The 27,608-nt window shown below is 38.0% G+C and overlaps 2 protein-coding genes across 2 annotated transcripts; one reads left to right on the forward strand and one right to left on the reverse strand.

Moving 5' to 3' along the window:
• Window positions 1–765: 765 nt before the first annotated feature.
• Window positions 766–17,880, reverse strand: paqr4a (progestin and adipoQ receptor family member IVa). Its single transcript, XM_067374434.1, has 3 exons — window positions 16,212–17,880; window positions 4,520–4,738; window positions 766–2,383 (listed from the first exon to the last, which is right to left on the reverse strand). The coding sequence occupies exons 1-3, from the start codon at window positions 16,384–16,386 to the stop codon at window positions 1,950–1,952; spliced, it is 828 nt and encodes a 275-aa protein (XP_067230535.1). The 5' UTR covers window positions 16,387–17,880; the 3' UTR covers window positions 766–1,949.
• Window positions 17,881–22,942: 5,062 nt separating this feature from the next.
• prf1.9 (perforin 1.9) lies at window positions 22,943–27,048 on the forward strand. The gene is made up of 4 exons (XM_067381950.1): window positions 22,943–23,498; window positions 24,894–25,032; window positions 25,137–25,351; window positions 26,169–27,048. The coding sequence occupies exons 1-4, from the start codon at window positions 22,969–22,971 to the stop codon at window positions 27,046–27,048; spliced, it is 1,764 nt and encodes a 587-aa protein (XP_067238051.1). The 5' UTR covers window positions 22,943–22,968.
• The last annotated feature ends 560 nt before the right edge of the window (window positions 27,049–27,608 follow it).

A 27,608-nucleotide genomic window follows, 5' to 3' on the forward strand; every position in this document is an offset into this window, starting at 1 on the left:
GATATAATAATGAGTTATTTCAAATCAAATTCATCCCATTACTAAAGACTTAAGCCTGGAACACACCAAGCCGACACCGACGAACTAGTGGTGACGAAAGCAGACTGCGGGGTTGGCTCACGTTGGCAGTGTCTGGGTCCAAAGTTGCCCTGACACACCAAACCGACACTTGACAGCCGACGGCCAAGTAGCACGTCCGTTCTGCGCCTGCGTAAGAAGAAATGCCTTTTCATACCAGCAGGTGGCAGTAGCTGAACAGCCAATCAGAATGATCAGATGGCCCGACTGACCGACGAGCTCCGACGCCGATTCAAAGTGTTGAATCGGCCGAAAAAAAAGCAGACGAGGACCAACTTCAGCCGACGGTGCGGAACACACTGAGAAAACTTAGTCGACCGACGTACAAAAACTGCCCGACGACCGACTGTAGACTTGGTGTGTTCCGGGCTTTAGATAAACCTTACATATATCATTAATTTGGCACAAGTGAGCAATACCAATATTCTCCTAGTCTTCATTGGCGAATTCATAGTGTATTGGCATGAGTAATTTTACTCCATTCTGAAGTCTAATATTCCTCTGCCACATCTTATGAGCGGGAACATCAGGTGTGCATTGGTCGAGGATGGCCAGCAGAGAATTAAAGCCTTTGTGCAAACAGCATGCCATTAAAAAAATAATTTGCCTGGTCTTGAATCCAAGGTTACATAGATAATTGAGGTTAAAGGTCAGAAAGAAATTAATTCTAATTTAGAGCACTACAAAATCCAATCTTCCAAACTACAGACTAGGATATTAAAACCACACAAGGTTGAATCGACTGTTCGGCGGTACAGCAGAGAAAATATCTCCTGCAGGTAACGTGAAATGTTTCCCAGGGTGTTATTAAAGTCGTGCTCCTGCAAAAAGAAAAAAAACGGCATTGAATAAGTGCCCCTTAGATGCTAACAAACATGATTAAAGTCACAGAGGGCACTCAAAAAATTAAAATGAGCACTCAGCAACTTTAATCACCTAATGAAAATAAAAATGGCAAGGCTACAACCCAAGGAATGACCGCTTCACCCTTCACTTACAGCTAATTTGTACGAATGTGAAAAATATGGACCTGAACATAGAAACGGTACGAAAAAAAAAACAAAAACACAAGCATGATAAAACAAATAAAAAAACAACTCAAGTATTTCCAGTAAATGTTGCTGTGAGACTGGGCTTACAGTACATTTTGTGTGTGTAGTGTTAGCATTGATATAACATCTGATATGCTGCATAGTCTGCAATAGAGTAGCAAGTTGAAAGTTGGAGGTGGATATATTTCTGCACCAGCGATCTTTGTTTGTGTCACCAGCAAAAACTGAGAATAGAGACAAACTGTACTTAGTTTTCACAAAAGCCATGCTATTTGAGCAACGAGTTTTAGATTGTGATATGTTAAATCTCGCTTTTTGAGAGCCAATCATTTGAGGGCTCGATATGTTCTTTTATTGTTCCGCTAAAACTAAATTTAGAGGGTTATTTAAGAAATGCTTTAAACGCTGGTGAATATATGACATTGAATAATGTCAGATCCTGTACGTGTGTGTGTATAGTGTATACGCCTATAGAATGTGTAGGTCTCGAACCAAAAAAAAAAAAAAAAAATTTGCCTTTGAGCTAGTAAGTCTAAACAGTGCCATGCACAGACAATGTTTATGCAAACACGGATATGTACATTCTGGCTACTGACAACACAAACAAGCATGTGTGTCGAAGCTGGCACTGGTGTCTCCTAAAAAACATGTAAAACACTTCTTATGGACTTTCGTGCACACATTTATATACAAAGCACAACAGTCTCCCCCCACCCCATACCGTTCTTTGCCCAATTACGTCGCATTCCCAAACATCTCATTACTAAAAGAGGTCCTTACGCCCTATTACCCACGATTCCAGACTAGCAGGGGCCACTGTCAGTCTGAGGGACAGTGATAGGTATTGATCCACAGTAAGTCATCCAGCACCCCCCAGTGTAGATACAGTATGGAGACCACCACCAGCACATGCATGATCTGATGGCTGTTGCACCAGTAGTCAAAGAGGCCCGGGCGGAACCGCTCGGGGATTCGTGTGATATTGATGACCCCGCCCAACACTGCTAGTGCATCCATGGTGAGAAAGTGACGCAGTGAGGTGGGACTCCCTCCGCCCACACCTACCCAGCGCAGAAGGAAAAATGAAAAGCGGTAAAGTAACTGCCAGGCGAAGGAACGCAGACGCCGCACTCTGCTGCGTGCTGTGATGGCACAGTAGATGGCGTAACTGGATAGCAGGATGTACATCAGCAGAGCCACTGTGCGAGTGAAGGGGTAGCAGAGAAGTGTGCTGTACACGATGGGTAGAGCTCCTGTGAACCAAAACACAGTGTTACTAAGATGACAAGCTCTTGTTACCTAACATACAACTGTATAGCTCACATCATTCAGGAATGGGGGAATTTTAAGTGTATTTAACACAACTGCTGCCCACTGTACACTTAAAAAAAAAAAGGAGTTTACTGAAATAAATATGATAGCAATGTTTCAGGATGGCACTGGGGAATCTGTATATATTACGGATCATAACTGTATATTTCTACAAAAACAAATTAATAATGTTACTGCAAACATACAGTACAGTCCAAAAGTTTGGAACCACTAAGATTTTTAATGTTTTTAAAAGAAGTTTCGTCTGCTCACCAAGGCTACATTTATTTAATTAAAAATACAGTAAAAAAACAGTAATATTGTGAAATATTATTACAATTTAAAATAACTGTGTACTATTTAAATATATTTGACAAAGTAATTTATTCCTGTGATGCAAAGCTGAATTTTTCTGAAGGATCATGTGACACTGAAGACTGGAGTAATGATGCTGAAAATTCACCTTTGCATCACAGGAATAAATTACTTTGTGAAATATATTCAAATAGAAAACAGTTATTTTAAATTGTAATAATATTTCACAATATTACTGTTTTTACTGTATTTTTAATTAAATAAATGTAGCCTTGGTGAGCAGACGAAACTTCTTTTAAAAACATTAAAAATCTTAGTGGTTCAAAACTTTTGGACTGTACTGTACATGCACTGTCATTTTTAATTAAAAAAAATTGTAAAAGCCATAAAAATTAAAACATTATATGTATGTGTATATATATATGAAATATACATATATATATGTATATACATATATATGTATATTTCAATATATATATATATTAATGATATATATATATCATTAATTTTAACTGATTGTTAATCAAATAACAGGTTTTTACTATGTCATTTTTACATTATTCTCATAAATATGTTCAGAATTTTAAAGGATATCATTTAATCTTTGCACTGGGAAATGGGAATATATAAAAACTAGATTATTAAAGGATTAGTTAACTTCTGAGTGAACATTTTCTAATAATTTACTCACCCCCATGTCATCCAAGATGTTCATGTCTTTCTTCTTCAGTTGAAAAGAAATGAAGGTTTTTTGAGGAAAACATTCCAGGATTCTTCTCCATATAATAATAATAATAATTCCTTACATTTATATAGCGCTTTTCTGGGTACTCAAAGCACATTACATATGATTTTGAAGTTGGAGGAGAAAATTAGATGAAGTTTTTTCACCCTACCGCGGTACTTCCGCCTTACGGTACGACCTTCCAACGTAATGCATGGCGCATCGCAGAGCAGTGCAAGACAAGCAATGACAAAGAAAATGACATATTTTCGCTAGATAAGACCCTTATCTGGGATCGGGTAGAGCCCTTTGAAGCTGCACTAAAACTGTAATTTGGACTTTCACCCACTGAAGTCCACTAAATAGAGAATAATCCTGGAATGTTTTTCTCAAAAACCTTCATTTCTTTTCAACTGTAGAAAGAAAGACATGAACACCTTAGATGACATGCGGGTGAGTAAATTATCAGGAAATTTTAATTCAGAAGTGAACCAATTCTGCCTCATCATAACTCACTCTTCCAGTAAATCAAATTCATCAAAATATTCTTTTTCAACTTTCTACAAAATGTTCCTTTGTTTCCCAACTAAATGTTTGAAAAAGCACTTTAAAATGAATGAGATCTTTAACAAATAAACTGAGCAAGAGACAATAGAAGTGCTGTGAAAGTGCCCTATCACTGCTGCTTTACATGTGACAACTTGTTGTAAGGCACTTTGATGCATTCCTTTTGTTTTCTCTTTGATTTTGAGGGGGAAATGCACATTTTACTTATCCACTAGGCTGCTGTGACACACAGGTCTCTATCGCAATACAGACAGTTTTGGTAATCACCGCTAAAAATGACCTGATGACAGATCATTTAATCAGGTAACCTTATCAGGTATGAACAACCTGTACAAAATATCAAATGTGAGGTGTCAGGGTAAAAAAAATCTTGACTCAGCAGAGGAAAACAGAGAAGAGAATTGAAAAGATGTACAGAGAGATAATGCGATGGAGAGCACGGATTGATCTGACAGCAGTTTGAGATGCTGACCTAGCGTGTTGATCATGCAGATTCCGCACATATCTAGCGTGAGCAGGGTTTTATAGACGGGCTCGCCGCCCTCATGGTTCATGAAGAGGTGGTAGACCACTGATCCCAGCTGTGGAGACAAGCAGGCCAGGAAGTGCACCACACCGAGCCACGTCACGCTGATCTGTGACCAGGGGATGTTGAGCGGGAGCAGCACCAGGAAGCAGAGCAGAGGGATTCCTGAGTGAAGAAAAAGAAACAACGAGACAACGAGGCTCAGGAGAGTCATTGTGTACTGAAGACGTGTAAAGTGCTGTTGAAACACGCAAGGCCCATGAAGAGAGCGAGAAGATTGTTACAGGGCATTATGCTCAGACAAGGCCCTGCAGTGTTTTATCGCGTCCCTTGAGTTGAATCGCTGCAGCCTAAACAACACATGGATTTATTGAGGCCCACGGTACGGCCCAGTACAATGAGGGTCTCAGCGGCTTTGCTGAGCTAATTTTAGCAGCAGCTGCCAAAATGCAAACTACACACTAAAACAAAGATCTTTAAAAGTCTTTAGAAGTCAGTGGATTTATAATAGTGACTCAAAGTATATGAAAGGACTGTTGAACAATCTTCTGGTTATTTGTGAATCTCTCTTTCTCTCTAAGCCCCTGTCTTTCCCCCAGTGTCAAATGATTTACCCTGGTCAGGTAAAAGCACCAATGCCTTCTAGCACATCTATTTTGAGTGAGTTATCTCTGTTGGCTTAACTCTCGCTTTGACAAAGACACTATTGTTAGAGAACATGCACTTTACCCTAGAAAAGTACATGGATTTGAGTGACACTTATGCTTTGTACATACTGCAAATGTGTAAAAAAACAAAAAAAAAAAAACAAACAAGAAAAATAAAATGCTTTGGTAAATCATTATGACATAACCCAACATTATGACAAAAAGTATTATTTATAGTAGTAGTATTTATGAGAAGAAAAGTCATTATTATGACAAGTCATGCTTATCAAAATTCATAATTGACTTTTTAAAATAACTTTTTATTTCATAATTATCTTTTAACAAAGCATGATTGTTATAGTAGTTAGATAGTTGAGGCAAACTTTATTGAAAGTGTCAAAAGGTACACTTTCAGTGCTTAAAGGGAAAATGAAAAAAATTGTCATCAATTAATCACCCTCATGTCGTTTCAAACCCATAAGACTTTTTCATTTTTGAAACATAAATGAAAATATTTTTAATGAAATCTGAGACATTTCTGTCCCTCAGTTGAAAGTCTTTTTATTTTTAGTCCAAATAATATGAAGAGACTCAATCGCTTTATATGATGAACATATTGAATTTAGACTTTTAATCACATATACATTGATCTGCAAAAATAAACAAGCTCAACCTTACATGCTTGACACGCGAGAACAAACCTCATTGGTTCTCGCAGAAACTCAAAAGTGCTGCGTAACACAAAAGAAAAAACCTCATTGGTTTTTCGAACATCAAGCATGGCTGAGCTTCTGTTTACTATAACTGATGTGTGGTGATGAACGTTTATATGTGAATAAAAGCCTAAATTAAATCTGCATAAAGCAATTGTGTCTTTTCAGCAAATTTGGATTAAACTGCTTGAGTCATATGGATTAATTTTACGATCTCTTTATGAACTTTTTGAAGCTACAAAGTAGGGCTGCACAATTAACCGAAATTAAACCGCACACGATTTGGCAAAGGCTACATTTTTTTTATGCGCAGCTTGTCAGTGTAGCACGGCTCTGTGATCAGTAGTAAATGCTGCTCCATCTGAAAGCCAGATGGCGCTCTCGCACTGAAACTCCAAACATGCCCTGCAGAAGTACAATAGCGCATGTCATTCCAAGAAATCCCTATGGACATCATACTATTGCTGTAGCTAAATAAACACAAGATTGAAATGATTAAACATGACTAATATAAACACACAACTACAACAATACATGGTTTATCTGAGTTCTTCAAGCCTTCCTTGGGTATTTTCACGATAATAAAGTATATTTATACTTTTAATGCTAATCGACATAGCCTTTATCACTGTATAGAATACTATGAAATATGTTGTGTGCCTTATTCTGTGTAAGAAGCCACATCATCTCACAGAAGGATGCTCAACTGTCATTATGAAGTGAGTATGGAGTAAAAGCATGTTATTAAATATTGTCTTTTGTTGGACAAGAGGTTCATAAATGCTTCTCATGGTTGGAAAGATGTTTGACGCCGTGCATGTTATAAGCAACTCAAACTCGCAGTGTTTTCAGACTGAGCAGCGTTCACAAGCGGGGCATAAAAAAAATAATAATAATAATCGCAGCCTTTGCGATTTCATAATCGCAATAAGCCAAATTGGATTAAGCGTGATTGCATGTTATTTTGCGATTTATCGTGCAGCCCTGCTAAAAAGTGGTAGTGGTGTGGACTGTGGAGGGACAGACATCTCTCAGATTTCATTAAAATTATCTTCATTTATGTTTCAAAGATGAGTGAAAGTTTTACGAGTTTCTCCATGTAATTGATTGGGATGCAAGCCAAAAAAAAAAAAAAAATCCAATTATACTTCAAATGTTTTTGAACCGTCATTTTAGGTAGTTCTTATCACACAGACATACAGTATGTTCAAATGTTTCTTTCTTCCATATAACAATTTTTTGTGTTGGCAATAAAAAAAAAAAAAAACATGGAGTCATCTTTAAAAATAACTTCTTTTGAGACACAAAAAGAAAGAAAGAAAGAAAGAAAGAAAGAAAGAAAGAAAGAAAGAAAGAAAGAAAGAAAGAAAGGTTTTGAACAACACGGGATGAAATAACATTTTTTTTTTAACTATGCCATTAGTTTTGCAGTGAATGTGCAAGCATCAGTCGATTTAAGCAGAAGCCTGCTATCAGATCATAGACCTCCATCAGCGGCTTGACAGACAACATATGGGTTAGAGAAACCCACAGACCTAAAAAACACTTGAGCAAATGTGGTAAGACCAGGAACAGATCAGAAAAGATTATTAGTCATAATCAAGTATCAGGCTAAGATCTTAATCTTTCTTTAAACAGCAGTTTCAAACAGCAGATGTAGGTAGAAACCTACAAGAATATCAAATATTGCTGTGAAGACATGGCATGCAAACATGGAATGAAATAGTGCATACGAATTATGCAAAGTAAAACACAAATCCTTGAATATAAAGCAAACACTGTGAAGAAGCATGCATCTCGATCGTGTTCAAATGCAAGAATGGAAATCAGCCCAAAAACAAAACAAACATATCCACTAGGAATGTTCATTCCTCGGTCTTCATTATTGTCATTGCTTCTTTACAAACTCTAACTGGAGGTATTTATACCAGTCAAAACAGTAGAGACAGAACAAATAATCCTACAAATATTTCAGCTTAAAAAAGGACAACCAGGTGCAACTCCCTACAGCAAAGTCATCTCTTGGGTCAAGTTAAGCTGTGTCACTCAATTTAAACCTCTAATTTCTGCTTACTTGACTACAGTAGGCCAGAACGCTCTAAAATATACTCTGAAACAATGCTGGCTTGAGAACACACATCAACTTTGAGAGTGTGCACAGTGTTTTTCACAGGTTTTCAGTAATGTGCATTATTGTGAATGCCACTCTTCATCATAAAACAATATAATTTTATTATTTATATAAAAATAATAATAAAAAAAATCTTCTTCTATGCTTTCACTATTTCTTTCATCTTGCTCAAGCTAGCACTATTCTGAATTATGTTTGAAACTTTGTATAGCTCTGTATAGCACCAACAAATTTTATCAGCCAACATGGGAGTTTCTTGGAAGGGAACATGACAGTACACCTGCAGGCAATGCATGACCCAGCTTGATAGTTCCACCCATGACTGAAATTAAACCTACAAGTTTACAAGCGGAAATTCCTTTGGAGCTGACCTTTATGTCCAATTACATTTTTTTATATTTCCTCTCAGTAACCAATGCACTAGAATGCTTATCCAGCTACTGCTCACTGCAGCTGCTATACAAAAATACAGAAAAAAAATTGCTAAAGATAATAACTCCTTTTGCTATTGACAAACAATTATGTATAGTAAACTAGGGATGTCCTGATCAAGTTTTTTTGTGCCCCCAAGCTAATCCAAATCACTGAATATTGGGTATCTGCTGATACCTAGTTCTGATCCAATGCTTGTATTTTCCTAGTGCTTGGTGCACACTTCAAGTACATTAAAGTTATTATATATATATATATATATATATATATATATATATATATATATATATATATATATATATATATATATATATATATATATACAAAAACAAATTCATTTATAAATTGAACACTACTTTATAAGACTTCTGATCATGGTTTTGGTGAGTGCTTTGTAATTTGTCTTCACATTAGATAAGCAACTCAATTGCAAATGAGACAAACCACAGATTCAGATCACTCCACAAATGCATATTTATACAGATAGACCACAAAGAACAGTTCCCATAGTCTTTATGTTTTCTTTTAGCCATTTTCATCTTTGATTCATACTTGATCTAAAAACTCCAAACAGGCAGTGACTATGTAGTTTTCAACTGTTTTACATTATGAAATCAAGCCAAAACTGAGCACCAGAACAGCCAGGCACAAGAAAAGTTTCTTTCCTTAAGCCATCTACCCCGTGAACAATAAAATGCTCCCACTGGGCAATAAAAGTGCAATAGAGAACACTATTTATACTCAGTATTTATTTAGCATACCATACCTCTTATTCACATTCCCTTGCATTGTATATAACATACCTGTAGTACATACATATATTGTCCATTGTCTATTTAGTATTTTTTATATATTTATTTTTATTCACTTAATTCATTTTTATTATCTGTCTTGTTACTGTCATTCTATCATTGCACTGGAAGTTTCTGTCACCAAGACAAATTTCTTCTATGTGTAAGCATACTTGGCAATAAAGCTCTTTCTGATTCTGAAAAAAATAAAGGCCCCGATATATTCATGAAATACGTGAGCGGTATACTATTAGCGAATGTGTAACATGAAAATACATGCTGTGCACTGTCCTCTCAATAACAAAATAAACGCACAAAAAAACGAGAAAACACCAAGTATTTTTTTAATAAAGCATAAGAAAATCATAGCAACGTGGATATGTTTACATGAGCTCTGCAATTCGGCACTCTAGTAAAGTCATGTCATGTTTATTTATTTAGCACTTTATACAACAGACTGCTTAAAAGTAAGCAGCTTTACATTATCAAACATGAAAAACAGTGTCAGTGTTTGATTTATTCAGAAGTACAACTTCATGTTCTACTATAAAGCGGCTCTTGAGTGTGTTTATGTTTTCACTCGCAGACGTCTGACCTCGATGGACTGAACAGAAGAAATGAACCGGAGAAGTTTTCCACGTGAAAGAAGGCGGAGCCTCAGAGCACACCTACCTATTACATTATCACCATGGACCAATTGTAGTCTGAATGGGTTTACCAGCCGGAGCAAACTTTTCCGGAAAGTTCGCTTTGACAAGCTGTTTCGAACTCCCAAAACGAACTCCAAACAAACTTCGTTTTGCTCTGATTTTGTTCGAAATGATGTCACATCAGTTTGTTCTTCGATTTCGCTTGAAGTATATCGGGGCCTTAATTGCAACAAAAAAGAAAAAAAAAATGGAGATCAGGTTAGAAAGCATGAAGCTCACAGTGCCAGAATGCCAGTCCGAAGCAAGACGCAACCCATAGCAACTTCTCAGTCTTACGGGCAGATAAAAATAAACAGTAAATAATTTACTTTCAAGTGATTCGTTAGTGTGCATCAAATATGCTAAACACGGAAGCTAGAACGTCCGTGTGTGACATGCTAGAACAGACCTCATTGGTTCTCACACGCATGCACATTTGAGCTGCTTCTTTTCCTTTTATGGCAGTTGGCAAACCCACTTGAAGAAGCATTGTCCGTAACCTAGCCTACTGCACGACACCTGCATGACAGCTTTTGTAAAGGATCGGGCTTAATAAAGGATCGGGATTAGGACAGCTAATACCGATTAGTTCAAAAAACTTAAACGGGTCCTGATACCGATCCTTGAGATCGGCTCGGGACATCCCTATAGCAAACTGCAGCATATATAGTGATGTACACAGCAACAGAGTGGGATGGAGAGATGCCAATCTTTGCATTTTATGGTGTAGCTGTACAACCATTTGAAGGGATATCACCCAAAATTGAAAATTGTGTCATTTATTCACACTCATGTTGTTCCAACCCTGTATGGCTTTCTTTCTTTTGTGGAAAAGAAAATTAGATATTTTAAAGAATGTACTGGTCTCTCTTTTCCATTCAATGGTGTTTGAAAATGTCAAGGTTCAAAAAGGATACAAAATGACAAAGCATTAAAAAAGTAATCCACAAGACTCATATTTCAAGTCTTTCAAGTAACAGAGCGAATAATTCGTTTAAGTCTGATCTTTTCAGTGAATCAGTTAATGCAACTCACAATATAAATCTAAATGATTTATTCAATGATCCAGTCACTGAAGGTGAAGACTGTCAACAAATAAAAGGTCCCATTTACCATTGTTATACATGAACCTTTATCAAAGTCCTTTTAAGACAAGTCATTTCACTCGGCGGCCATCTTTGAAACGCCTCTCAGGCATGCAAGTGCAGCTCCTATCTCTTTGAATGGGGAAACATCAAATTCTCCAAAGCCGTATGCCAAGCTTTCATATTTGAATACACCAATGAAATCTGAAAACAACTGTCTCATAAATTGTGTTTCTAAACTCTCGAATAATGACAAAAAAAAAAAAATATTTTTCAGGCTGGATCAAGCTAATTCACATACTAAGTCCTAAGTATAAATGTACATTATTAGATTTTATATATACGGCGTGATATACGGTGCTGCTGTGACGTCTGTGCTGCTGTGATTGTAAAATCAGTTTGGTACCCCTGTTGGCATTGCCCAATCCTGTTCCTGGAGATCTACCTTCCTGCAAAGTTCATCTCCAACTGATCAAACACAACTAAAGCCGCGTTTCCACCAAAATTAACCAGAACAATTTTCTTAGGAACGTTTTTTTCCCAATACCTGCTAGCTGCGTTTCCATAGCGGTCTAAAGTACTGTGAAGATAGTCCGGTGACGTAGGGCTGTGCGTGACTTTCCAGTTCCCGCTGGATTTCGTCCTCCGCATATAAGCTTAATAAATCCTGAACCTCACCGTTAGTCCATCGGTCGTATTTTTAAACTCCATTGTTGAATCGAATTGAAAACAACTCTTACTGCACGCACCGCAGCAGACTTTAGAAAAACGATGGTTTAAATAAAATGCTGTGTGGAGTCAACCAATCAAAATGCTGAGTGAACTCAACCAATCAGCATGTTCAGCGCCCAAGTCCCACCTCTGAAAGTTCTGGAACTTTGAAAAAGTACTACCTCGCGAGCAGGAACTTTCAGAGGGGGGATTTTTTTTACCTGAAACTTCATTTAGACCAGGGATGGACAACTCCGGTCCTGGAGGGCCAGTATCCAGCAGAGTTTAGCTCCAACCCTAATCAAACACACCTGAACCAGCTAATTAAGGTCTTTAGGATTAGTAGAAAGTTATAGGCAAGTGAGTTATCATCAGGGATGGAGATAAACTCTGCAGGACACTGGCCCTCCAGGACCGGAGTTGTCCATCCCTGATTTAGACCCTGGTTCCTGCGGTCGAAACACTTTTCCACCAGCAAGAACCGGGTGCTAGTTCAGAGCTAGTGCTAGTGCCAGTTCAGAGTTGGTTCAACTGACAAGCCTTCTAAGAACCGGGTTGCCTTTCCACGGGTTTGAGAGCCAGCACAGAGCCAGGTCTTGCGTTACTGTATACGTCTCATATTTCACAGCCAAGCTAGCGCTGCAGCGCCAAACACAAACACACCAGGCTTGTTTGAGATGCATCGGCTTCTCGCAAAGCGGTCGGCGCATGACATCAAAGCTCCGCGAGAATGATCCAAAAGCACAAGGAGTCGTATGCTCTACAAACTCTCCCACAGATCCGCGCTGCTCCGATGCATCTCGAACAAGCTTTCTATCAACAATCGCGGATGTTTCACTACTGTTGATGCTCATGGCTTTGCAAACCTACAACGGCATCCAAACACGGCTCGCTGTAATTTGTATAAAGAAGGAGATTACAATCGAGCTGCTATTAGCTCGATTAGCTGCTATTTCAAAAATGGCGGCCACAGGTGTCTTTTTGGTCACGGTAATCCCGCCCCCAGCCCCTGACGCAAGCAGTTCTTACTTCAAGCCTATGCTTCTAGCCCAGCAATGTTTTGGTGCTACTTACGAACCACTTTTCCTGGTTCGGAGCTGGTGCTTTTCGTGTCGAAAGACAAAGAACTGATTTGAAACTATGCTTTGGCTCCGAACCAGCACTCAAATGGCCTTGGTGGAAAAGGGGTAATTGAGTACCACCCCAAAGTTCCTAGTTCCTTGGGAAAGTTCCTGTGGTGGAAACATGGCTTAAACCACCCAGGGCTGTCCTTAGGACAGTGCAACCAGTGTGGCCCCGCACTTAAGGGGTCCCTGCGACAAACGAACCTTCACTTCCATCCACTTTAGAAAAATTAAGCCAAAATATCCCAGAAACGTTCATTGCCTGAGTCTGTGCAGTAGTGATCCTAAGGTGGAGCCATGGTATTAAGGTCCTGCCCATACTCCCATTCCTGTGTACTCAATCGCAAACACAGCTGTCAATCACAATGTTACACCCCGTTTTTATGGCATCAAATAACCAAAGCCAAACATACTGGAAAAACTAACACTTACGTCTTCTAGGTAGTTCTTATAATATGTCTGCATTATAAGAACTACCTAAAATGGCAGAAATCATCTTTGGAAAAAATGCCGCCAGAAGATGCCACCCGCAGCGGAATCATCCATCAATCCATTTTCCAAACCGCAGGTGCAATGTGGCTTCAGCGTAATATCATACAGGTATTAATTCCTTTTTAATTGATTATTAAATTGTTTAATTAAGGTTTATACATAGTTCCCATGACATGAATCGTTTCATCTTACTACTGGAGCTGCCAGTTTGCTAAGTTTCAAATAATTAAATAAACTATGCAAAAGCAGCAGCCCTTTCAGCACACTCATTGTCTGAATTCACTCACTCGTTTTCATTCACTCCCTCAAGTGAACTATATTAGTGGACTAATGTAGGGAATAGTGATTGAGGGTATAAGGGATGATTTTGGACACAGCCTTGGTCTATGCTTGTTTTCACTGACTGAACGTGTAGAATCATTCGGGTCGTGGAATGTCTGAGAAGTGATGAATGATGAACTGAGAAGTGATGGTGATTATCGGTCTGTCGATGCAGTGTGAATTGGCCTTAAAGGATTATTTCACTTTCAAATGAAATTTTCCTGATAATTTTCTCACCCCCATGCCTTTCAAGATGTTCTTGTCTTTCTTTCATCAGTCGAAAAGAAATGTAGGTTTTTGATGAAAACATTCCAGTATTATTCTCCTTATAGTGGACTTCAATGGCCTCCAGATGGTTGAAGGTCAAAATTACAGTTTCAGTGCAGCTTCAAAGGGCTTTAAACGATACCAGAAGAGGAATAAGGGTCTTATCTAGAGAAACGATTGGTCATTTTCTTAAAACATGTATATGCTTTATAAACACAAATGATCGCCTTGCAAGTGGTTCCGCCAAAACCGCACTTTCGTATTCTTCAAAAAGCTTACGCTGTATGTCCTACGCCTTCCCTATTCTACTTACGGAAAGAACGCAGCGCTAGTGTTGTCACGATACCAAAATTTTGACTTCGATACGATACCCAACTTAAATATCACGATACCGATTCTTAAACGATACTATGGCTAAAACCTAAAAAAGCAGGAAAGTACATAAATAACATATGACAGAACTTCTTTCTTCACCAGTGTGCAGGCTGATAATTCTGGATTTGAGCTTCATTGCCATGAAGTTGTTAGAGTTAATATATTTTTTAATGTTTATTTTTTCATGCTCAATAAAATTGTAAATTATTTGCTGTTACGCTTTTTTTTATACATTTAGGTGTTTTTGACAGTAAGATTATTGTAAAAATTATATTACTGTAAATAATTAGAGCAATGTTATTAAAGCATAAATTGGTTTAAAATAACTGTATATACCCTTCACATATTTATACATTTTTAAATTAATTTTATTTTTGAAACCAGATATCACTTATTAAACTAAGACTCAATAATACACCTCTTTGCGGCGATCTGCCTGCACGAGTAAAATAAATAAAAAAAACACTCATTTAATGTTTGAGAGCATAAACATAATGCTGGTATCACACTAACCTGCCGCTCTTTAAATTCTTTGTACAAATCAGGATGTTTGACGGCAAGATGCTTTTGACTCCCTTCGCTTGCGTTATTTTGTAACATCTTTTGCAGACGGGCTTTGTGGTGTCCGTGGGCTTGCCTTGGCTGTCGGCAATGTAAGCAAAATAATGCCATATTTTGCTTCGTGCATTTGCTTTCTCAACAATTTGTGGACGTTCTGCAAGAGCACCTGTTTTTGCAACCACACCTCTCGTTTCATTACCATAACAGCCGTTGCGCGCACTCAGTGTGCCTTAGAAGCAGCGCGCTGCACGCACACTGCCCCCTGCTGTCGCACATTAGGAAATACAGGTAATAATAAAATGAAGAACCGCACCGTTTTTAAAAGAAGGTATTGCGATACCTTTCTAGTACCGGTATATCGTGCAACACTACGCAGCGGCAGTTCCATTTTTTCCGTGAGTAGAATAGGGAAGGTGTAGGACATACAGCGAAAGCTTTTTGAAGAATACGAAAATGCGGTTTTGGCGTAATACATTTTTTTTTGAAAATGACCGATCATTTCGCTAGATACGACCCTTATTCCTCGTCTGGTATTGTTTAAAGCTCTTTGAAGCTGCACTGAAACTGTAATTTTGACCTTCAACCATCTGGAGTCCATTGAAGTCCACTATAAGGAGAATAATCCTGGAATGTTTTCATCAAAAACCTACATTTCTTTTCGACTGAAGAAAGAAGGACATGGACATCTTGGATGACATGGGGGTGAGTAAATTATCAGCTAAATTTATTTGAAAGTGAACTAATCCTTTAAGACTTCAAAATATATTTAGCACATAAGTCATGTGGACTACTTTTACACTGATTTTGCTCACTTTTTCATGCTTGACAATGAATGAGGACTGAAGATGCCACTCCATGAAAAACACTGATGAAGACATGCTTACAAATTTCTCCTTTGTGTGTGTGTTCAACAGATTCATACAGGTTTAGACCAACATAAATAAATAATAAGTAAATAAATAATGAACATTTTCATTTTCAGGAAACTAGGCTACTCCAATAACATGTAGTAAGTTGCAGTTTACAAACACTCAGGAAATATAGACCATTTCCTGTTTCTGTTGGTATAGCAACACTGACCATTTAAATATGGTTTAGACTATATCTATGAATGGGTAATACAAATGCAAATGCAGACCTAAGCAGCCAGGATGGGTAAAGCTCATTCTGACATGACTGAAGTTATGCATTTAAAAAAGTAATATAATGACACAAAAAAGTGAAGCAGATGACATGTAATAAGCACATAAGGAGAGCGGGCACTGTCAGCTTCCTCTATAGCGGCAATATCTCACTCACCATGTGTGTAGATGTTTCCTAGCTCATTGTGCAGATAGAAGAGACTCTTGATACACTCCTGGACGGAGGAAATGGGTCTATAACCAGTCAGGACATATTTGTTGAACTGTAAATGTGGAGGAGAGTTTGCCCAGTCCAACAGTCTGGGACCGTTTAAAAATGCCATAGCAACCATAAACAGTCACGACGACGACGCTAAAATAACTACGCTATACATCTACACATATACACGCGGCACAACACAGACTAAAAAAAGATTTGACACCCTAGACATTAGTCGGAGAAGTCCAGTCCGGTCATGTGCAGCCAGCTACATGGCTAACAGACCTGCTCTTTAGCCGAAGGAATTTTAAAAATCAACTTTTGCGATTTATTTTCAAACGCTGGCGGCGTCATCCACACGGGTTGACGTAGAAATTCCCGGCTGCGTTCATAGTGAGCTTCGCTGATCCATACAGTGCAGCATGTAACATTGAAACCAAGTGCGGTCACACCCTGCTCAAGTCTTTCGGACAAACCCCACCAGCTTCTGTCAGCTCGACTTCAGAGGCGACCCGGCGAGAGGTGGCTTTCGTCTGCTGCTCATCAAACAGCCGTTGGATAATTTCACCATCGGGAACCGCAGGGGTTTCGTGAACGCTCGGTTCAGGGCAACTTCCTCATATTCCCGTAGAGTGAATCATCATCATCATCATCATCCGGCCGGTGCGTTGGCATCCAGCGCTCTGTGGGACCCGTGTGTATGCAAAAAAAACTGATGCAAAAGACTCATTTAGGGGACATGTCGACCTGAAAGAAGCCAGAGGCAGGTGTGCGTTTAATATAGTGATGATACGACAGTATTGCTTGGCACCAAGTAGTCACAATACAAACTATAAAGTACAGTGCAAGAATCGCACGGCGTTTAGGGGGTTAACATTAAGATATTCGGCTAATGTAAAAAAGAAAAAGAAAAAAGCACGCAAGTTTGATATGTAGTATTATGAAATTCTCATAGATGTGTCAAGTTCTTTCTCCCCCAGACATCAAGCATCTCCTCCTCATCAGGGATGAGCACTGAGTGCACCGTGCAAAGAAAAAGCGCACACATGTATCATTCCTCTTTCAGTTTAACAACTACGGATATTCTGATATCAAACGCACTCAGTGCGTTTTCTGTTCCCTGTCACACACTGCCCGGATAGCGCACGAGCTAACAGGCTAGCTGCCGTCACCTTGATTGTGCTGACTGCAAACACGCGCGAGCTTCAGTCACTGCTTTAGCAGCGGTTAAACATCACAGCCGGGTTTCCCGAACAGCGGCACATGCATTCCTGCAATTCCCCCTACTCCGACTGAAATGCATCCGTGGGCATGGCATTTGTCATCCAACAGACGGAGGAATGTACGTGGTGCTCGGCTCCCAGGAACACGTCTCCCTTATGGTGCCAAGTGATGTTGCTGCTAGCTTGCAGTGATTTCAGCCAGCAGAGTTTTAAATGAGGGCTTTGGTGAGGAAATGCCTTTCTGATAAGCGTCTATGCCAAAAATAGGTTACTATCCTCTACAGTCCCCGGCTCCTTTCTTATAGGCGGTGTGGTACCGGTGTGCGGGAACATGCGGCTGGTGGAGGGGCGCAGCGGCCCGGCCTTCATTCCTTATCATCCGCTGATGCTGCAGCGCTCTAATCCAGTCTGGACCAACTGGGAAGAGCCGGGGGTGGCGCGAGGACAGGATGCGTTCAGTTTGGGTCTTTTAGACATTTTCCCATCGAAATATATTTTCTTAGAATTAAATAGCTAGATGATGTTTAAAATGTGTGTTTTCGCTCGTCTTGTTTTATTATCATCATTAGTATTTTATAACGATGGCCCAAGAATAGCGGTGTCCGATTCTGAACGAGTCGGATCTTTTTAATGAATCGATTGGACAGAACCGGGTTTTAACGATTCGTTCGAACTGAATGAATGAATCTCACTGAATCGTTTGGCCCGAGCTCATGTCCGATTCGCAAAGAGCCGATTTGGAGTGTAATGTAACCGATGATTTGACTGATATAGCGGAAAGTTACTTTAAAGTCACCATAAAATTGACAGGAATATTGCAGTATTTATTATAAATTATTTAAATGATTTTTTTTTTTTTTACATGCATGTGCCCTCTAGTCTTTAGTCAGAATGTGTCACTCACATCATGTGATCACAGCAAACCCCAACAATCCAATGATCCCATTCAGGGGCGATTCTAGGGTCAGAGCTATAGGGGTGCTGAGCACCCAATGAGCCCCACTACCACCACCCACCCTCTTTTCACACAAAAACAAAAAATATGTCTATTGAGAAATAACTTTATCATTTTAACATTGATTCAACTAACTCCAAAATCCAGATTTTTTTTTCTTTTTTTAGCCTAGTTATTAAATGAATAACGAGACACAAATTCAATCGTGTTTGGTCGCATTTATTTTTGATGACAGTGCATACACACAAAACTTTTAGTCCAAAAGTGCGCACATTTGGAGAAATGCACGTTTACCTCAGATTTCATTCGATATAATATATGCGGGGCCGCGCGCGGGGTTTTAATTACCGAGGTCAGAAAATGTAGCCTATGCTAGGGGGGTTCGGGGGCATGCTCCCCCGAGAAAATTTAGATTTCCCTGGTGTACATATGTGCATTTTAAGACGTTTTAAGGCCAACAAATTGGATAACAATAGCTTTAAAACCATGTCCACATACATGCATGCACAGTTTTGAGGCAGCTTTAATCGTATGTTTGGTAATTTCATGACTTAACTTACAACAGAACGACGGTCATTACTCGAAGTTTCTTTTGCGCTTTATTTAAGCTGTAATAAAGAAATTATGCAGCGCGCGCCGGCGCATTTGCGCAGCAATTCTTTAGTGCGCGCCACGAGCACAGTATAACGGCTGATTGGACAGTCGTGTTAATTTTTCTGAGTTTTACCGACATAGCCTGACAACATCTCATCTGACCGCAGTTCACTGTTGTTCAACTGAAGCTCCCTCGTTTGATTGCGCCTGGCGCTGAGGCGAAGTCGAAACGCGCGTCTGAAAAGTGTCCCGTTTGTTGTGGTCGTAAAGAGACAGCTCTATATAAACGCAGCGTTTTACTTGGCGATGTTTTAAAAAAGATTTATATTTTTGGTATTTTATATGCTCTGTTGGGTAAAAGGAAAGAAGTGTGAGACAGCTTTGGAGCAACTTAGTTGATTCACAACACTAAATAACAGGTTCTCACTCTGCGTGTTTCGCGCTGGATGACGGTCGTGCTGAGCGGTGCAGGTACAGAGAAGTAGAAGAAGAGAAGAGGATGACATAATTTGCTAAGGGGGATGTTTTCATTTTCATCCTTAACACATACATTTTAAACCACAAACTACGGAGTATGTTTTGGACGTTATTTAACCTTGTAAAAAGACGAACAAAAATTTTAAAATAACATTTCTTACTCCAAGTTTTAGGGGTGCTGAGCTCCTTTTTAGGGGTGCTGAAGCACCCCTAAAATGGGGCTAGCCTCGCCCATGATCCCATTCCCTATGGACAAAATCAAGTCCCTTGTGTTTCATGCCGGCCTAAATGGCCGAGTAAAACGTAACAAATGTTACTATGTACTGAAAATATGTTTAGCATTTATATGTTCAGACAGGATATTTAAATGAATTTTAGTAATGTTAATTGTAAATTATATTATTTCCTTCTTTAAAGAGCTGAATCATGAATTGGGACACATTAAATTACCAATTATTATTAAAACACAGTCGATAAAGTAGGGGAGGGTGGGGCGCAAAGTAACACGTTTTGACTTTTGTCAGTTTGTGTATATTAACTTGGGGTTCAGAGTATTCATTTATTCCCACATTAATTTCACACATGTCAAGAACAATTATGTGGTTTTTTTTTTTTCATTAATACAGTGTGTACTTTTTTCTTGATTTACCCCGAAAGACTGGAAGTGAAATGTGACAACATGGGGTGGGGTACATTGTAACATGTGATGGGGCACATTGTAACATGACCATACAGCAGCTTAAAATGTTATCTGATCTAATCAAAGAAACTAAAATATTTTGTCAATAAAATACAATTATTACATTTTCATATAAAATAATGGTATTTTTTGCATTTGACAACAAACACACCGCAAAACACAGCTATACAGAATAGTTCTAAACATAATAATAATTAATAATTTCTTAACATTGACTCAGTCTTTATTCACCTTTTTCTCTTGGTTTCTCAATAGAATTCATAAAAGTATTGAATAGAATAGCAGAGTTCTAATGGGGGCATATAGTGTTACAACATGCCCCACCTGCTCAGATTTAAACCTGACTAGTGTCTTCTGCAGGTTAGATCAGCATTAAAGGACTATCTCAACTGTTAAATAACAGATATAAGATTAAAATAATATCAGATTTGTCTGATTTTAAATAAACACAAAAATAACTTGAGTAAGAAATATAATTTTGCTATGGTTAAATAAATGTTCAGTGATATCTTCCAAAGATTTTTTTAATTTTGCCGCAATTTTTTGCGCATATTGTTGATATGGCAACTAGTAAATATACACTAAGTTTCATCATGCTGGCATGTGGAAAGTTTTAAACCACATGTGTTACAACTAACCCCATGTTACTTTGTGCCCCATGCTCCCCTACAGTAAAAGATTGAATAATATAAAGCTCTTCACAAACTTAAGCTGTAAGTTGTTTGGGTAAACAGTTACAAAATTGTCAATTTTTGTTTAATTGCTCATTTATTTTAGCAACAAGGCCCTGCAACAATATAGGCTACTAAGTATCCAGGTCAAAGCCTCTACATTTTTTACTATTACACAGTGTCCACCGATTTTAGTTCTCTCTCTGGCCATTTTAGAGATGTAAAAAATAATATTTAACACATATAAGCTTCACACATACACCACATGAGAATCTAAAATTTCCAACCACTATGTGAAATCCTCACCTTTTTATGAGTCATGATGCCCAGACCAAACCAAGCACACCACAGTCTTGACAGTCTCACAGAGCTTGTTTATTTAACATGCAAGTGCATGTATTTTACAAACGTCTTTATCTGCATCTGGGCCTGTGCTAAAGGCCTCATTTTGGCCTTCGGGAGACTTTTTGTTCTCCTGCCAGGCCTTTATTGAAAATAAGAACATGTTCTTAATAATTTGCCTGGTAAAATAAAGGTTAAATAAAATAAAATAAAATAAATAAATTTGAATAAATCTGCAAACATGTCTTCATGGAAGGTTTGCATTCTTAACATTTAAAAGGAACAAGTTAATTAGGATAAAACAAGTAAATAAAAAACGGTGAAAAATAAGTTTGCCTTAAATACTGTAAGATAGAATTTGCCTTATACATTCATATTCTTTCAAACTTCAACATTAATGGTTAAAAACATGCATCATGCATGCATACCATGCATCAATTTATTTGCATTGTTTTCAGACCTCAACCAGCGGGAAGGGTGGTTGCCCTTTAGTCTACCTTTAGTACCTTTAGTGTTTTCAATGATGTGCAGCCTATACATATCTGTTTATATCTCAAAAAAAGTGTTTTGGGGTTTCATGACCCTTTGTCAAACATCAATGTTTAGAGTTTGATTTGCATCAGCTTATACTTTTTTGACTGTTAAATGTTGCATATGATCATGTGAATGTCTGTTTCTGGCAATTGAAGAAGATAATTGTGTTATACCCATTGTTTTACTGAAATTGAACCACATCCTTTTGTCAAGCAACACTTTTTCAAAAGTTCCAAACTTTTACACATATGAACCCTTTTCACACGATGAGTCAGTGACCATCTAGGTGTGAATGATCTTATACATGACCCACGATTGGACATATTTTTGTTTGCTATAAATATGAGCACAGCATAGGCACCTCTCAATCTGCATGCAGGACGCTCCTCCAGGTAAGACCTTCCAGATAAGAGAAAAAGAGCCTAAACTCACTTCACTGTGAATGAGCATTTGCTGAAAACAAATAAATACTTAAATATCTTCAAGATTTTTTGATACTGACCTTTGCTCCTGTAAAAAAAAAAAAAAAAAAATTGATGATGAAGCTCTAAAGGTGATGATACACGGGTCAACTTTTTGAGCAATGTTGCCAAGCGATTCTTTCTCTTTGAGAATAGGCAACAAATTTTGACTAAAAGTATCCAGATTGAAATTTGTTGCCCATTATCAATGGAAAAGTGCCCAAGCATCATCGCTTGCCCGGCAACATTGCTCAAAAAGTGTATCCCAGTGTATCATCACCTTAACAGCATTACTGAATCTGCATGTAACAGTTTCATAGCGAACGTCAATATCATAGTGAGTAAGCCATCGAAAATCAAATGCTAAAATCTTGAATGTGTAAAACTTATTTTATAGTAAGTACATTTATACATAAATGTCAAAACCTGCATTATTGGAACTGTAAAAATGCCTTAAATCATTGTTTTTAGTCATTCTATGGTATTAATGTTATTTGTTTAAATAAAATAGGACATAAAATCCCTTAAATTTGGTTTTAAAAACCATGCATACCCTGATTTTATATATAAAAAATATGAATATTGTTAATCTCAAAATATTAACATTGTTAGTCTCAGCATTGTCATTTACAGTACATTACTATAGTAATGTACTGTAAATGACAATGCTGAGATTAACAATATTAATATTTTGCTTTCAACCTTATTTTTTATTTACGTATTTCACAGCAGGATAACATCACGCACCCAAATTCACAATGATTCCTATAGCTATCCTGTGGTTTGGGCTTTTTCTGCACCTTCCTCCTCCAACCAGCCCAGCGTGCTTTCGAGGTAAAGAAGCAGAGTGTCAAGATGCTGATTTTGCACCAGGATCCAATTTGGCTGGGGAGGGGTTTGACATAACTAAGATGCAACGCCTGGGGACTTTCGTCTTCGACATGAGTAAGTGGGAGCTCAAAAACAACACATGTAACCTGTGCAAAAATCCATTCATGAACAACACGAAGCAGAAGCTCCCAATGTCTGTGATTTACTGGAGGGCCACCCAAAAGTGCAGCATGTCATTATCCAGCTCCGTTTATGAATCCAGCGAGTCCCTGGTCAGTTCCAGCACCTTCTCCGTAGAGAACAACTGGAAAGTCGGCCTGGGAATAGGCAGACTGATGAGTAAGATGTCACTGATGTTCGCTGGAACTAACTCCAGACTCGCTGCGTATTCAATGACGAAGACCAAAAAGGACAAGTTCAGCTTCATCAAACACTCTGTATCCTGCGGATACTACAGGTAAGACTTAATAGGTCACATTTTATATTAAGTGTCTTTAGCTACTACGTACTTCAAAAACAGTGTAAAAAATGAATAAATAAAAAAGTTAGGTTCAATGTGCTTATTGTGTTTACTGTATATTATTGCAGAACATTTTTGCTGCTGTTAAGTGGCATACGGGTAAGGTGGTATGGTAAAGTTTAAGGGTGGGTTAAGGTGTATGTAAAAACATGTAAACTCATGCATTTACACAAAAAGTGCATTGTAAATTATTAAATTTAAATCTTAGTACTTAAAGGGATAGTTCACCCAAAAATGAAAATTTGATGTTTATCTGCTTACCCCCAGTGCATCCAAGATGTAGGTGACATTTTTTCTTCAGTTGATCACAAATGATGATTTTTAACTGCAACCGCTGCCCTCTGTCATTCAAATAATGGCGGTTGATGGGAACTTCATCTATAAGAGTGAATAAACCTTGCTTAGACAAATCCAAATGAAACCCTGCGGCTCGTGACGACACATTAATGTCCTAAAACACGAAACGATCGTTTGTGCGAGAAACCGAAAAGTTTTTATATCAGTTTTTACCTCTAAAACACCACTATGTCCAACTCCGTTCATGACTCCTTTAGTGATGTCTGATCGCGCTCTGTCAACGGCAGTGATGTCTCGCGCATATACTTCAATGAGTGTCAGACATCACTGCCGTTGACAGAGCGCGATCAGACATCACTAAAGGAGTCCTGAACGGAGTTGGACATAGTGGTGTTTTAGAAGTAAAACTGATATAAATACTTTTCGGTTTCTCGCACAAACGATCGTTTCGTGTCTTAGGACATTAATGTGTCGTCACGAGCCGCAGGGTTTCATTTGGATTTGTCTAAGCAAGGTTTATTCACTCTTATAGATGAAGTTCCCATCAACCGCCATTATTTGAATGACAGAGGGCAGCGGTTGCAGTTAAAAGTCATCATTTGTGATCAACTGAAGAAAAAAAGTCACCTACATCTTGGATGCACTGGGGGTAAGCAGATAAACATCAAATTTTCATTTTTGGGTGAACTATCCCTTTAAAGACACTTAATATAAAGGGGGACCCACTTAATATATACACTGTAAAAAAAATATGTGTTAACACAACACTTTTTCAGCTTAGATAATTTGGTTCAGATAATATAATAATATTGACTTTCTGTTTATTAAATCAATCACCTTCATTGCATTACCTCAAATTTTTAATTTCAATGAACTCAAAATTAAGGCAACCAGGTAACTTACTTTTTTTTAAAGTAAGTAAATTCTTTTTTTTCTTTCTTTTTTTTTTTTTTTTTTTTTTACATATATGTAGGTCAATTGTTGTGATGAACATCATGGTTTATTGTTGACTGTACTATAAACTATTGTCTTCAGCTACAGGATTGCCAGCCACTCTCCAATACATCATGAACTAAACCAAGATTTCACAGACCTTCCAGAGACATATGACAACCAAACAAAAGAAAGCTACTTGTCACTTGTTGAAAAGTTTGGCACACATTACATTGTCCATGTAAATCCAAAAACGCTTATACATACCACAAAGTATATTTTTATTTTACACTTGTGCAATATTGCTCTCCATCTATCTCATATTCGTCATTGTTGTTTGTAAAGGTGAAACTGGGTGGAGCGGTGCAGTCTGTGACTAGTGTCAAACAGTGCGAGGCTACTCTACAGGACCTCAGTACGGATGAGATCAAAACATGTCTGGACGTCGAGGCATCTGCAAGCGTAAAGGCAATTAGTGTAGATACAGCATACCGTCACTGTAAACAGGCCGAAGACAAAAAACTGAGCAAGCACAGTTTTGCTAACAGTTTTAGTGACAGGTTTGTGCTTTTGCTTATGAGAATATGATTGTGACTCAAATAAGTATTGAGTAATATACATGTATTTACTATAGAGCTATGGTTTAGGGTTAGTTACTTGTAATTATGCATAATTTACTGGTATTACTATAGTAAGTACAAGTAGTAACGTGTAACTACATCACAAATAAACATCTTTTTTTCAAACTTCAACTTCAGCAAGGATGCTGCATTCAATTGATCAAAAGTGACACTAGACATTTATAATGTTACAAAAAAATCATATTGATGGAGATCTTTCTGTTAACTTTATTCATCAAAGAATACTCAAAAACATATCACAGTTCCCACAAAAATATTAAGCAACACAATAATAAATGTTTCATCATATTAGAATGATTTCTGAAGGATCATGTGACACTGAAGACTGGAGTAATGATGCTGAAAATTCAATCACAGGAATAGATTACATTTTAAAATGTAATAAAACAGAAAATTATTATTAGTTATTTCAAATTGTAATAATATTTCACAATATTACTGTTTTTACTGTATTTTTGATCAAATAAATGCAGCCTTGGTGAGCAGAAGAGACTTTTTTTTCTAAAACATTTAAAAAATATTACAGACCTCAAAATTTTGAACAGTATATTTTTATTTGTTCTCTCATAATATAATATAATATAATATAATATAATATAATATAATATAATATAATATAATATAATATAATATAATATAATATAATATAATATAATATAATATAATATAATATAATATAATATAATATAGGAGGAAGGGGTTCACACTAAAACTTTTTCTTATCATTTTTTTTAAGGTTATCTGAAATCACAGGTGGCCACACTCAAGACACCACGCTTCTCTTCTCAGCCACTAATGATCCCGGAGCTTACAAACAGTGGCTCTCCTCAGTGCCAGGAAAACCAGATGTGATTTCCTTTTCATTGAAACCACTCCATATGTTGATGCCAGTCAAGAACCCAAAATATGGCCAATTACGCCGAGCCATTCGTGACTACATACTGCAGAGGGCCCTTCAGAAGAACTGCTCCTCACCTTGCAAGGTCGGTATTGCAAGAAACCCCAAGGAACCCTGTGTGTGCAGCTGTCATAACAGCCCTGGAGTAAAAGCAAACTGCTGCCCTACCCAGCGCGGACTTGCTCAAATTACTGTAATTGTGACAAAGGCGACAGGTCTATGGGGAGATTACTTCACACAGACTGATGGGTATGTCAAGGTTCTGAGAAATCACAAGGTCTTTCTAGGGGAGACACCAGTGATTTGGAACCGAAACTCACCAACCTGGAACTGGAAGTTTGATCTCGGCAGCTTCGTTCTCTCTCAGTTTGGGGGTCTGAGACTAGAGGTGTGGGATAGAGACAACAAGTGGGACGATGACCTCCTTGGGGCCTGCAACATACAACTGAAAACTGGCAAAAAAAGTAACTTCTGTTCACTCAACCATGGTGTGCTGTACTACAAAACATCGGTAACTTGTGGTCCTAGTTTAGCTGGCTCCTCATGCACAGAGTACGTGGGCTCTCCAATGTCTTCCCATCTGGAGAAGATCTACGCGTCACGACATGCCCTGCCCATCCCGAAAGATGTGCTTGTGAAAATGGGGGTGCTTTTAGATGAGCGCCGCTTTCAGTTCAGTCAGACCAGTGATCCTCAAAGAAAAACTCAGACTTTGTGAAAGCTACATTGAAAATAATGCTTAGCATTAAAGCGCGCTTCTCAGCATTTGTATTTTAGAATTGACGTTTTCTTTGTTTTCTCGATGTTATTCAGATCTTTGATATGATATGTGACTGGTAGTTGACATGTTAAAAAGTTACTTATAGTTAGTAGAATGTTTAAAATGGACTATCGCAGTGAAAGTGTAACCTTTTTCACTATATTTTCTAAACATGTATTGCAAATGCTTGCATGCTAATTTGTGTGGTTAATAAAGCAATTATGAAAAGAGCAGCTTAAGTGATTCATGTCGTGCCATGGCTTTATGTTGCTGAACTGTGAAAAGCATGTAGGAGGTTAAGTCTCTTTAAAAGGCTACCACAAGAGGAACTATGTGACTAACATTTAACAATTAGTAAAGTTTTGATCTGACTAACTTTGTATTACGGTTAGTGTCTACATGCTCCATGTTTTAACAATGCACAGGTCAGTGTGTGAATGAATGCTCACATGTTCCACTGACATGTCTAAGCCCCCATTGCACCACAGAGCGTATTCAGCAGTGCTATTAAAGACCAC

Source organism: Chanodichthys erythropterus, chromosome 3, assembly GCF_024489055.1.
Source record: "Chanodichthys erythropterus isolate Z2021 chromosome 3, ASM2448905v1, whole genome shotgun sequence".
NCBI classification, from domain to species: Eukaryota; Metazoa; Chordata; class Actinopteri; order Cypriniformes; family Xenocyprididae; genus Chanodichthys; species Chanodichthys erythropterus.

Coding starts and splice junctions, on each gene's coding strand:
- prf1.9 (XM_067381950.1), top strand. CDS start 22,969: ATGATTCCTATAGCTATCCTGTGGTTTGGGCTTTTTCTGCACCTTCCT. Junction 25,033..25,136: donor GCACACATTACATTGTCCAT/GTAAATCCAAAA, acceptor TTGTTTGTAAAG/GTGAAACTGGGTGGAGCGGT. Junction 25,352..26,168: donor GCTAACAGTTTTAGTGACAG/GTTTGTGCTTTT, acceptor ATTTTTTTTAAG/GTTATCTGAAATCACAGGTG.
- paqr4a (XM_067374434.1), bottom strand. CDS start 16,386: ATGGTTGCTATGGCATTTTTAAACGGTCCCAGACTGTTGGACTGGGCA. Junction 4,739..16,211: donor AGGAAACATCTACACACATG/GTGAGTGAGATA, acceptor TTCTTCACTCAG/GAATCCCTCTGCTCTGCTTC. Junction 2,384..4,519: donor CTGCATGATCAACACGCTAG/GTCAGCATCTCA, acceptor TTTGGTTCACAG/GAGCTCTACCCATCGTGTAC.